The 14,119-nt window shown below is 39.5% G+C and overlaps 1 protein-coding gene across 6 annotated transcripts in view; it reads right to left on the reverse strand.

The window, feature by feature from the left end:
* Foxp1 (forkhead box P1) overlaps nt 1–14,119 on the reverse strand; it is a 606,957-nt gene that overhangs the window by 50,740 nt on the left and 542,098 nt on the right. For all 6 annotated transcript variants that reach the window (XM_042679678.1, XM_042679674.1, XM_042679675.1 and 3 more), the window contains one exon: nt 9,299–9,403. In XM_042679678.1, the coding sequence (XP_042535612.1) occupies nt 9,299–9,403 (105 nt within the window). The remainder of the gene's footprint in view (nt 1–9,298; nt 9,404–14,119) is intronic.

Below are 14,119 nucleotides of genomic sequence, written 5' to 3' on the forward strand. Positions count from 1 at the left end.
GACGGAGGCGATTTCAACAGCTGATTCCACCCTCAGAGTATACAGCACACATAAAATAAATACAGGTCACCAAAATTAACAAATCATCATAACTGTCTCATACATCCTGGGCTGGCTGTGGAAAAACAAGATCATTCTGGATTTATATCTGTAAGTATAGGATTTCCTGGACAGCTAATATCCACAAACAATCAAACACAGGAGGAACACGAGGGGAAAAAGGCAGCATTATTTCAAATTTCAGCAGAGAGACGTGATTTGTAAAGGGCTGAACAGGAACTGGAGCTGAAATCTGAAGCAAGGAAATTCTCCTACTAGGCACTGATGGACAGTTCTCTGTTTCTCTTGGCGCTAGGCAGGTTTTCAGGTCACTGGGTTTTGCCTGGGATGCCAGATGAGAACTGGGCTAGTACAGAAACTTTGGAAGTGACAACTAACTTAATCTCCCAATTTCAATGAAATAATAATAATTAAAAATATATATAATGGTACTTCACTCAAGAGTTGAGAGCTTTTTATAAGACCTGTTGCCAATATTAGTGTCTTGCAATAATCCCATCTTTCATCTTGGCTGAATTCCAACACACAATTTCATTAACCCAGGTATCGCAGGTGATAAAACTCATTTTTCCCTAAAGAGACAGCTAAAAAGTACCAGTTATACATTTATGAAGTACCAGCAATCAAAATTATGGATTTTCTAAAAGGTTTTTAACTACTTTTATTGAAAGGAAAATCGCTGTCTCAGACTTTTGTGACACTACTGCTAATAATAAATTTCACCATTTAGACATGACCATAATATGGTAGACAATGTCAATAAAAGTATGGGACAAAGATGATCCCCGTCTTTTAAGTAATGCCTTCCAATTATTACACACCGGAAATGATCACGTGAAGGGCCTAAACTAAGGAAGGGATGATGAAATAGAATGCTTATCATTGTTACCTACATGGATTTGTATGTCCTCTGTGCACATCAGAATTCATTACTTAAGTAGACACTCAAAAAATAGGTCTGTTGCTTCTAAGGTAACACCAAAAAAATTAAATTGCCTATCTAAAATCTGTTCGTTGGGGGAAAAAAAAGTATTCACATGTTACTTGCTGCTGGTGCTGCTGCTTTTTCTCTTTTGAACAAAGCAGTGGCACTGGGCCTGTTATCTCTGGCAAACTTGTCTCCAGTTTTCTATCTCATGTTGTATAGATCACTAGAGGGCACTGTGGTATTTAGGCCACTGACCTCTCCAAGTCCTAGAGAAGGTCTTGAGCAAACATCAGAGAGGTGAAAGAAGAAACGCTGTAAACAGAAAAACTTTTTCTTCTCCCCTTGGGAACACCCTCGTTTTATTCTTCTGAAGCAACCAAAGAAATGTATGATGATAGGTGATAGAGTTGATTGCATGAAAAATACGGTTTTCTTTTAAAAAAAAGCTTTTTTTTTGTCATTCTCAAAGACTTGTCCCTTTCCTGCTCTGATGGAGTAAAATTCATCCCCATAATCCTGTGATCCTAAATCTGTGGAGCTCACTTTGCAGAGACATCAGAATCACAGCCGGCTCTTCCCGCTGGGAGGGAGCATGACTCCTCCACCCACTAGAGGTAATCTGACTGCAGCAGGGCTCGGGCATGTAAGCCAAGAGCCGCAAATGGGGTAGAAACAATTTATGATATCCGGCCTCCTTCGACATGTATTAGCATATACCTGGTTTCCTTGCCATACATTTTGTTTTTCCAAAACCACAAACATAGTTGCTGGAATTTCATGTGGATGTGCTTAAGGGGCTGAAAGTTAACACCTTTGTGATCCATGCAGCCTCACGGTGGCTGTTAAACAAAAGCCTCTTTGTCGGGCTTTCTTGAAATGTTTTCTTAACATGTTCCAAGTAGTTTTAGGCAGGAAACTAAAGTAAACAAGATGTTACCATGATAAAAACACTTGTGAAAACATTACAGAGCACACTTAGTCGTTTTCACGGAAAAGTCTTCACAGTTTTCAAAAGTAAAATGCACAGGGAGGAAAAAAAAATCTTTTAAAATCAAGTTACTAAGGAAGCCTCTTCTGCGGTCTCCAGCCTTTGACCTTTGGAAAAGGGTCGGAGTTCCATCTCTGTACATTTTCTCTCCAGGTTTTTCTATGTGCCTTTTGTTAGAGCACATACAAAATTTATTTTGGTTTCATAAATTATATACATCTGACCAACATGCAAAGGAATTCTTATTTGGTTTGGTTTTACACAGGACTTTTCTCCATGAGAAATAATCAAAAGCAAGAAATTTCAAATGGAAATAGTGAGCAAAGGCCATGGATGATACTTTCCTTTCAGCAGATTTTATGTAAGTGATCACCCAAATCACAAAGTAGGATGGGGAAGACTGGCCATAGTGGGTTTCATAAAAGGCAACAAATAAAATAAAAAAATAAAAATCAAGGGTCATAGAGACACTTTCTCCAAGCACGTAAGAGTGTTTCTCAAAGTGTGATCTGCTTTGATTTTACATTCTAAGTTGGAAACAGGAAAATGCAGTCCTGATTTTTACCTTTACACACAATTCCCCACCTTGGCAAAACAAGCCTTTTTTTCCTGCTTGGTCAGAACCTCAAGCTTTCAGTTGGCTTTTTTGCTCAAGACTGGCACTCTACCACTTGAGCCACAGCTCTACTTGCGGCTTTTTGGTGGTTAATTGGCAATAAGGGTCTCACAGACTTTCTGCCCCGTGTAGCTTTGAATCACAATCCTTAGCTCTCAATCTCCTGAGTAGCTAGTATTACAAGCATAAGCCATCAGTGCCCAGCATTTTTTTTTAAGAACAGGAAAAAATGATAAATCTATGTTTCTCCTGGTAAACATTATGTCTTCAAACTAACACTGAAAAGAAAAATAAACTGACTGGAGTGGAGAGAGATTGAAGAAAGGCCTAAAACCTCCAAGGAGCTTCCTTTCTATGGATGTTTTCCTGTTATCAGGGAATTCCAAGCAAGCGGGCAGGGCTGGGTGATTTCTCAAGAATTCATGTGGACACCTGCTGGTATCATGCTAACAAATCCAGCAATCACGTGAACACTCATGGTTGACAGATGAAATAAAGGGGGAAAACCCAACAGCAAAACTGCAAGTTGTTTTGTGAAGAAACAAGGGTACAATAGCCTGGGTATCTGTTGTTTCTGATAAAGCACATCTTGGCTGCCGGCAAGCAAGAGACACGGCAGTGTGGTTATTCCTACAGCGTTTATCTCTGAAATCAAAGGCCCTGTGGTGTACATCTCCTCCGGAGCACAGACTACACACGGTCACAGGAACGTGGGAGATCTTTGGTTCTCCTTCAACCCACAGTTAGACCCGTGAGCCTCTTTCCTTCCCTCTTAGTGAAAAGGCAGCAATCTGATCCTGGGTAATCTTACTGAAGACTGCAGAACAGTCATGTCCCCTGCTCAGAGGGAACCTGGAAAGCCAGGTGGAAGGACCCCAGAAAAGGAGAAGTGCAGCTGGGCAGGGGCGACTCACATCTATAATCCTAGCTACTGAGGAGGCTGAGATCTGAGGATCACAGTTCAAAGCCAGCTCACGCAGGAAAGTCTGTGAGACTCTTATCTCCAATTAACCACCAGAAAATCAGAAGTGGTGCTATGGCTCAAGGTAGTAGAACAAGAGAGCTTAGGAACAGTGTTCAGGCCCTGAGTTCAAGCCCCATCAGAAAAAAGAAAGAAAGAAAGAGAGAAAGAGGAAAGAGAGAAAGAAAGAAAGAAAGAGAGACAGAAAGAGAGAGACAGAAAAAGGGAGAAAGAGAAAGAGAAAGAAAGAAAAGAAAAGAAAGAGAAAGAAAGAAAGAAAGAAAGAAAGAAAGAAAGAAAGAAAGGAAGAAAGAGGGAAGTGCAGAGTGTGCAGATGTGGTGAACTTACAGAACATCACGTGCATACATGTTCTCTGTCGATATGAATCAACCCAAGGGGAAAGAAGCACGTCTCAGCTGAAAATATTGGGTGATACAAAAAATGTGATCCTGGGCAGAGGTGAGCACGCTGGTGTGAGGAACCTAACCACACTCACCCTCATGTGGAGTTGGGGTTTTTGTTTTAATCACAGTAGCACAGGGAGGAGATGTGATAAGCTACTAACGTAGTATGCAAAACCTAAAATATTGTTTCTCTATGGGACAAATGTCTCATCTTTGACCTGAAATATTTGACTGTGTGGGACTTTTCACCAGAAATGTCTGATTAAAAACTAGCATGAAGCTGTGCACTGTGGCTCACACCTGTAATCCTAGCTACTCAGGAGGCTGAGACCTGTGGATTGCAGCTTGAAGCCAACACAGGCAAGGAAGGTTAAAAACAAAAACAAAATGCCAACAGTAGAGCAGTAGGTCAAGTGGTGGAGCAGTGAGCAGGCCCTGAGCTCAAGTCTCAGGACTGGCACAACAAACCAACCAAAAAACTTGGTTTAAAGGAACAGACCCTCTGCCACATCACTATTTCCTATATTTACAACTCCTCCTGAGAACACAAGTTCAGAAAGTCTGGGATATTTAAAGACAGTCTTCCTAAAAGAAACTTACACAGATGAGAGAAGCCAATATATTTTTTTGATTAACTAGAATAATCTAGATTTTCCCCCCCAGCTTTTCTATGCTGTTCTAGACTTTACATGGAACAACCAGATAACTATAAGAGGTCATTATTATTATTCTCAATATATTGAGACTCAGAGATGCTACATACTAGCTGGAAGTATACTCCAAGAATTAAATGGTTTTATTACTTAATCTGCCTTTCTCTAGAACTTTCATTACGTTTACTGCCTTAAAGGGAAAGTAAATAACTAAAGGGCAGCCTCTACCAGGTAATAAGGTGTAGCAGTTAAGAGCAAGGACTCTGTAGTTGGATCTTGTCTCTACTTCTTACTAGCTGTGTAATCTTGGGTAAATTATTTAGCCTTTCTGTTGTGTCTTGGTTGTCTTAACTACATGTTTGCCTTGCTACTACAGTATTATCCCAATGAGGTAGTTCTGAGGATTAAACCAGTTAATAGATGTATAGGGCTTTGTAACTGTGTCTGTTTCACAGTTCAGTGTTATTTAATTATTAACTATTACAAAAAGAATGGGGATTCGAAATATATGATGAATTAAAAAAATCTGTGAAGCAAACTGCAAGGTAAAAGCCACACTACATTTTGTTGAGTAAGAAGATCATGGAAAATGTAAGCAGCACTGGTGTCAATCTGCCTATATATTAAGAAATCATTTCTAAAAACAGAAGGAAATGAAAGAGATGCTACCAAAGGCTACCAGACAAACATATTTGAGAAGAAATGTTTCAACTACACTTGGCTGAAGACAATGATCCTATAATAATATTCTAGGAAGCCATGTGGATTTTATTTGAATTACCAGAAGTTCAGTAGCATCTCTCAGTCCAATGAAAGGAAAACCAAAATTCATTAAAGACAACTCAATTCCCCTTTAGGCCTGAGCAGAGTCCTGTGAAAGAGGTAGGTCTCTAAGATGACTAACTTATTTTCCACTGCACTGGGCAAGATCTTGATGCCTGATGAGAAGTCTAACTTTCCCAGCATTGAAATCTAGGAGGAAATGCTGTAGAGGGAAAATAACATGCTAAATTTGTTATATCCAAGCCATTAACTGTGTTATATACAATCCAAACACTTTCTTCAAGAAAGTGACAAGAAAAATAGGGTTTTCCTGCTTATCCAGGATTCCTCCTTCTTTTTCAAGTTGCCAAGCTTTATTGTTACTTTCTGGAATCAAAATTCTCCTCTCCAGTCTTGAGGTGGTCAGGTAGAGAATCTCCCTGAGCTAAAGGGGTGGGGTTTATGATGCAAGCCTGGCTGCTTCACCACGATTGGCTCAAAACTGGAACACATGACTCAATTTGGCCCAATGACAGTCTGGTAAGTGCTTTTTCCTTGAAGTACTGGGAAACAGATGTACTATGGGATTAAGTGGGCCAAATAAACCTGTCCTCTCCAGTTCCATTTGAGAAAGGTCCAACATGACAGCCACACAGAAACTGGTGACAGACAACATTTCAACATAGTCCAGCTACCTTGTGCAAGCCAGGCTGGAAGCTGTCATTATTATTGGACTTCCTAGTTTACAAGAGCCAATTATCCCATACCTTGCTTGTTTATTTTGTTCGTAGGTGAATTAATGTTAGGTTTGTAGAACTTACAAATAAAAACGCTTCTCAATAATACAAATCCATAAAATTGGTACTAGGAAATAACCAAGCAGTTGACACTAGGCCTTCCAATTCCTCTGAATAAACAGGAACTGAGAACCATACCATGTGCAAAACTACAGTGAATAATAGACAGTGGTTTCCAATACCAGAGCCAGACTCGTGACCACAGTCAGAAAACAAATGGCCTTTTCCTTCGTTCTTAGGAATCAAGTCTGTTTTTAATTTTTTTCTTTATATGAAACGTGGATTGAAATGATGCTCTCCCTTCTCTCTGCATATACATACAAATCTCTCTCTCTCTGCTCATGTGATCTAGGAGCCTATGATTTAAAGATCAGACTGACATTGATCAAGATGCATTGTACTCAAAAACTGACACACTGAATTGAAACCTTTCTGTACAACTACTTAAAGATAAATTTAAAAAATAAGATTCTCAGGCTAGAAACATTTTGAATACTAATCCTTTTTTTTTGGGGGGGGGGAGGTGTTACAAGAGTTTAAACTCAGGGCCATGTGCTTGCTGGGCAGATGCTCTGCCCATGAACCCTCTTTGGCAGTGGCCATTTTGAGTGGGGGTGGGGGGGTGTCTCTCTTCCTAACCAGGAAGTATACCAAAACCACAATATGCCCATTTGACATCTTCTATTGTAGATGGGAGGATAGGTCCACACAATCATGCCCAGGTTACCCCCTTGAGAAGGAATCTTATAAACCACTCTACCTGGGCTGGCCCGCAACTATGATCCCCTCAATCTCAGCCTCCCACATAAGCTGGGATGGCAGGCACACACTACCATGCCCAGCTATTGGCTGAGGTCTTCTGGGTATGCCTGGACTGACCTCAAACCACAATCTTCCTGATTTCAGCCCTCCCCCCATAGCTAGGATTATAGCCATGAACCAATATATCCAACTTAAGGTTTTTATTGTTTTTTGGTGTGTGTGTGTGTGTGTGTGTGTGTGTGTGTGTGTGTGTGTGTGCGCGCGCGCGCGCGCGTGTGTGTGTGTGTGTGTTTAAATTGGTCAAACTGGAAACTTGGAATTTCTGTTTCTGACTCCATAGGTAAAACCCCTCACTAGGAGTACAGACAATGACTTTTCAAAATGAGCATTTACAAATATTTGTCAGCTCTTCTACAGATGAGGGAAATTGGCCAGCCATTGATCTACACTGGTACATGAGGGGAATGTGGAGTTTAGCAGTGGTTTCGGCGCAGTTCTTTTTATTAGCATATTACTACCATCAGACAAACGCCAGGAAGACAACAGGACACTTTCCATAAGGAGGGACTTCCAAAGGTGCACAGGAGAGAGAGCATTGCTGATCTGAACACTAATAATTGTAAAGGATCATTACTTCATTTTAAATAAAGCAACACGATTCTTGATTGCTAATATTTAGCAGCACGTTGAGGTTATTTCTTTTAAAATATTTCCTACTTAAGTTTTACATAATACTCTTGAAATAAAATATTCAATCCAGGAAGCTATGAAGTAAGTCCACAGATGTGTATTTATCATTAAGATTCATCTATCTATCTATCCATCTATCTATCTATCTACATATATATTTTTTTAAAGAAAAGGTTAGACAAAACTGCTTGAAGGTAATCCTAGCTATATCTCTAAGGGTGGCTTTAGTGCAATTTTTGTGTCCTGGTCTATAAAGATCGTGATCAGCCCGGCACCAGTGGCTCACACTTGTAATCCTAGCTACTCAGGGGGCTGAGATTGGAGGACTGCAGTTCAAAGCCAGCCTAGGCAAGAAAGTCCATGAGACTCTTTTCTCCAATAAACCACCAGAAAACCAGAAGTGGTGCTGTGGCTCAAGTGGGAGAGTGCTAGTCTTGAGCTGAAAAGCTCAGGGATAGCACCCAGGACCAGAGTTCAAGCCGTATGACTGACCAGAAAAACAAAAGATTGTGAGATTATTCTAACCCCATAAAGACAATACACAAAGCAGGCCTTCACATAAATCAGCCTACCCCTGTTTCCATGGGACTGAAGGAGAATAGCTTTGCACAAAAAAGAACCCGAAGCACCAACTTCATAACCATCAGGTGTTCAAAGGTACAGACCCCCTCAAGGGTGCACCTGCTTCCTTATTACAAGTTGTATGCTTAGTAATAAAAAAGCATTATATTCAGTTCCTGCACCAACAGTTCAATGACATTCTATTTATATGATGTCTACTCAGGAAGCCAAGATCTGAGGGCCAAGGTTTGAAGCTAGCCAAGATTGAAAAGTCTGAGTGACTCTAATCTGCAATTAATCAGCAAAAAGCCAAAATTGGAGCTGTTGGCTCAAGGGCTTAAAAAATGGAGAAAAAGCTAAGGCTGAACATAATAAAGCTCTGAGTCAAAAAAAAAACCCCCCACACACAAGAAATGCAAGGCATGTTAACCTAAAGTTTTAGACACGGGTAGAGTAACATGGGCAAGGAGCACATGAGTAGTAGAAACTTGCTTCAACTCTAAGAAGATGGAGGGCTTAGGAGAGGCTGCAACTGAATTAGAGATTCCAATGGAGCAACCCAAACTTGGCTCATCCTCACCTGTAGACATTAAACTTACTGCCCGTCCCCTTATAAGGAGAATAAGCCAAGCAAAAGTCAACATGAGCAAAGCATCAAGTTGGTGCCATTTCCTCAGCATCCCTTTCTTAGGCTTATAAAACCATTTGTATAATGTCAAAGCAAGAGCCCAATTGCCAAGCTGCTGCTGATTAACCTTACAAAGTTAGAATTCATGTGTATATCATTGTTTGAATACACACCAATAGGAACCAACATTTAATATACACCAAGTGAAAACTACATCAGTACAAGTTTAATACTGGATTAACTTACTCTATAAACCACTGTCATTTTGGGAAAATGAATAAATACATGCTGTTACTAAAAAGGATCTAAGTCTCCCTTTAAGACGCAACTCTCAAAGAGGTTTTGTAACTGTTCTTATAGTGTCTTAAAAGGCCATTCTCAAAATGGCGGTGTGGAAGTCCACACCAGAGAGGCACTAGATGAGTGAAAAACATGAACAGTGGGTGGGAGGCGATGGCAATTTCAAAGACCAAAATGGAATCCTTACTTTAGGAATGATGGGAAATCTTCACACACAGCTTCACAGCCTGGCCACTTGCACACCCCGTGTCCGTAGAGGGGATGGCTATGGGGGTGCTCCTCATGGGGCAAACTGAAAAAAAAAAGCACACAGGATACAAGAGAATCAGTGGAATGCCAAGAACCACAGCACAGGACAGAGTGTCCACCCCACAGGAGCCCACAGGACCCACAAGGGCCCTCCACCTGTCCTTTCCCATGGGATCCACTAATTGATTCAGCAATTTTTTTAAACACTAGAGTTAAACTATATATGTTAAAATATGGTGTTCTAAATATGTTTAGGTACAATTATCTAATGTTAGAAACCTACCTCTGCATATGAATCATGTTTGACAGGTTTATGTCTAGGCAAAGCTCTCTACCTAGCAGCAGAGTACTCTTCCAGAGGCTACAACTTAGCCAGGCACCAGTGGCTTGTGCCTGTAATCCTAGCTACCCAGGAGGCTGAGATGTGAGGATCATGGTTCAAAGCCAGCCCAGGCAGGAAAGACCATGAGACTCTGTGAGACTCTTACCTCCAATTAACCACTCAAAAACCAGATGGGGCACTGTGGCTCAAAATGGTAGGCAGCTAGCCTTAAGCAAAAGAGCTCAGGGACAGCGCCCCACCCTGAGTTCAAACCCTGCAACCAACAAAACAGACAAACAAACAAAAAAACAAAAAACTACAACTTACCCCTTGGTACAAGTCCTTAACAATGATTTTTTAAGTTCAAATAAGTTAAAAAATAAATTAAGAAAAAAAGAAGCTACAAGTTAACAAGCCCCAATAATAAAATGATAAAAATTTGCACTTGAATGATCTCTTACGTTTTTCTACCCAGAATATTTTACATTTTTCCCTCTTTTCCTCCGCCAATAATTATTTTTTCATATGTTAATTTTATTTGGCATAGTACAATTAAATAATTCAAGATAATAATAGAAGAATTTAGTAAGACAAATATAGCCAAGTAAATGACTAGCTTTTTAAAACAAAAACAAGCCAACAGTGGCAGGAAGCTTAGTCTACTGAAATTACTGATAGCAAGAGTAAGAGGAAACACAGCATGGACACCAAGGGGTTAATTCTCCAGTGGGGTTCCAATCAATACGTAATGATTTGGCCACGCGGATCCAAGTCACGAGATGCTTTGATCCGCGCCATGTGGCGCTGGGGGAAGAAGATCTGTTGCACTCGATGATGAACCATATTCTCAAATATTTTCTCTTAGGTTTCTGTATCCAGACTTCTTTCAGGCAAATTATTTTTACAGTTGTTTCCATAACCTCAGATTCCATCAAACAGAAATGCAAAACTAACACTGAGAGTTCTGCGCAGTAATCATGCAATATTCCCTTCACGCGAAGATCTATTTTGCAAGTTTACTGTGATGCCGCTGCCTGACTTTGAACTTCAAGTACACTACATTATGATCACAACACACACACACACACACATACACACACACACACACACTTCCAGGCCTGTATTTTATAATACCATCGGGATGCTTATTCATGTATTTTATTGATTCATTCTTAGGCCATATGTACACAAATGCTACTTGTCCCTGACTTAACATAATTAATCCACAGTGAGACTATTAGGCCCACTTAAACTAAGGAGCATTAAGGGTAAACATATACACACAGAACTATATCTTATCAAGGACAATTATGTCCCCTCTGGCTTTTGAATGGTTTTGCTGGAACTCTGATATAATTTAAAAATAATGATGAGTTATTTAGCTCTAAAACAGAAAATAAATATGAGAACCAAAGGCAAAATATAATAAAACAGAAAAATAAATATTTATAGAAGTCGTAGAAAGTGTTGTTCTTGCAAGAAAATAATAAAACCAGGGAACTGAAGTAGCAATAAAGCCCAATAGTAGAAAGGGAATTCTCTAAGCAGTTAAGAGGGTAAAATTCCACTGGGCCCAAGTGTTACTACCTACTCACATTAAGGCATGAAGAGTTATATCATCCTTTTACATAATTTTGTAAGGAAACTCTCATGTTATCAACTACCCTTCACAAATTTTATTTTGTGATGGGTAACAGTCCATCAGCTTGGCTTTAGTTATGTGTCAAAATATATTTAGCCAGTCCTTTATTTTGGACACTGAAATTCCTCTTTATGTTTCTTCTGTCTGTGAGTAATGTTTGAAATAGTATTTACCAAGCTCAATAGCCCAGTGCATACCCACTGATTTCTACCAGAAGATGTGCTCAAGAGAAATGGCATCACCCAATCAATATGAAGATTCAAATTCACCCTGAATATTCTATCAGGTTGTTCTTGAGAAATGTTCTATGTAAAGTGCATTGTGAGCTACTGGAGATATTTTGTGCAATTCTCCACTTTAGAAACAAAGATTCCTCAACTACCTGAGATACAGAATTAGTATCATTAATATCACTAGTTAAGAACTGCAGATGATATTACAATATGTTCTCGTTAACTCAAGCATGTTCTGAAGATGTAAATATTACACAAAAAATAATACAAATGATAATGAGGCTTTTTTTCCCTTTTCTTTTTGTTCTGTTTGTCTGTATGTCTTTGGAAACGTAAGGGGAGGCATGGAAGTGGAGAGATAAAGGGTGAACACATGCAGCAATGGTACTTGTTAGCCACGACGTTGAAAATTAACTATAAAACTTGTGAGTGGGGATGGATGGGAAAAACTGGGAGACAGCGAGAAGGGGTGACATGTTCAAAAGGAAATGTACTCTCTACCTGACTTATATAATTGTAACCCCTCTGTACATCTCCTATAGAATAACAAAAAACATTTTAAAATTAGGAGAAGATCATTTAAAAAATAATATACATTCACTAGAGGAATGTGTGGTTTTATATATATATATATACATTTGTAATCCCACTTCTGTTTATTAGTTAATTTGTGAACAATTTAGACCTAAATAAAAACTACACTCCACCAAGAATTTAGTACTTCTGTTGGTCAACTTGGTATCATTACCTCAAAGGATGAATAGATGATTAGGGTTTTAGAAAGACAACCAGATATATCTAAAATCCAAACTAACTAAAGCACCTCACATATAAATACATTTTTATAGATGGTGCTTGGGATTGAACCCAGAACCCTGTGCATGTTGGGCCAAGGATGTACCACTTGAGCTAGGTTTCTAGCTCATGAATACACCATTACACATTCAGAAGATTCCTCAGGAGACTTGTCTCCTGGTGTGCTTTTGTTTTCCAGTGTGTGCATGAGGCTGGTGGGCAGGCCGGAGGAAGAGCAGTCCTGCTCCTGCCTTGCCTGAGACATTGCTGCTATGGGTCTGGTGCTGATTGCTTTACATTCCTCTTCTGATCCATTGATTTGCTCACAGATTGAAAGGAATAATACAGTACTACTGTCGCTCGCTTTTCATACTTGCTCTGTAACTCCATACACTTACATATGTAATGGGGGTGGGGAAGGCGGGGGGAGTCGGTCAAGCAAATAGACTGGAATTTGCAAGGAAGAAGAGAATAGCATTGCACTCTGAGAAGACACCTCATGGCTCACTACTGAGGAGGGAACTGACTGTCAAGGTAACTAAATTTTCATCCTATTACTTTTTCCTTCTTGGTGTTTTAATCTGAATCCATTTAGAATGCCATGTACAGGATGGAAGATGGAGGGCAAAGGATGCTCTGAGCATCAGACGATAAGAGAGAGCCAAGGACCTCATCTCTTAAATGACACGCTAAGTCACATGATATGCAGCAACACCCTAAGTCACATGATATGCAAAGTGTTGCCTAGGTCAGAGAGGAATAGAGATGCGCTTGGCTTTTAAAGGTTAAATTTAACCGTATTTGCCACAAAGGGAAACTAAAAAAATATCAGATTGTTTGTTTACTATTCTTTTTTTATACTATATACTCTCAGGTTGAATATTCATACAGGCAGGGGACACTTCCTATTCATTTCTGTATACTTTGTACTTTACACCGTGTCAAGATTCAATAAATGTGAGGTTGAGCTTTCAACAAACAGGCAAACATACTGTTTGCTTTTTGGTGATAATGGGATTTGGAACTCAGGGTCTCATGCTCACTTGGCTTACTGGTTCAACTGGCAGTTTACCACCTGAGTCACACCTCTAGCCTGGCTTTCTGCTGGCTACTTGAGCTTTGAACTGTGCTTTTTTGGATCTCAGCATACTGAGTAGGTAGGATTATAGGTGTGAGCCTCTAGGGCCTGGTCATATTCTTCTTTTGAATTTCTGTGTGGATATACACTCAATGCTTGTCTTTTCTTTTTCTAAGAAACATTCTTTAAAGTCCTTAATTATGCAAACCACAGGAAAAAATATCATAAGACATTTGCTATTATTTAATTTAATCTGGAATATATGGAAACACAGATGCATTTGAGAAAAGCCAGTTGATTTCAATTTCCCGATAATCCTTGAAATGTAAAACTAGATATAACTTTAACATCAGAATAGTGATAGCATTTCAGATTGGAAAGGACTCACTTGCCAAGGAAAATAGAATCACACATAAATATGTAGCAACAGTTCCTGACATTACATGACACTAATCGATACAGTATACATTTCGTACAGTGTGGCGATGACATTTTCAGTGACACTTTTTAGAGGGTCTCTTCACTTTGTCTGTTCTTTCTGCATAGAAGTACACCCATCGGTCTTCACTCTAACTAACCATGACCTTGTGGCTGAGGTTATGCTAATGTTTTGATGACATCACTGATACCTTCCCATGTTTCCAAATACCTGACTGAAACTTCCAACTAGAATTGAATATAAAGACTAA

Source organism: Dipodomys spectabilis, unplaced genomic scaffold (assembly GCF_019054845.1).
Source record: "Dipodomys spectabilis isolate Male_0828 unplaced genomic scaffold, ASM1905484v1 ptg000054l, whole genome shotgun sequence".
NCBI classification, from domain to species: Eukaryota; Metazoa; Chordata; class Mammalia; order Rodentia; family Heteromyidae; genus Dipodomys; species Dipodomys spectabilis.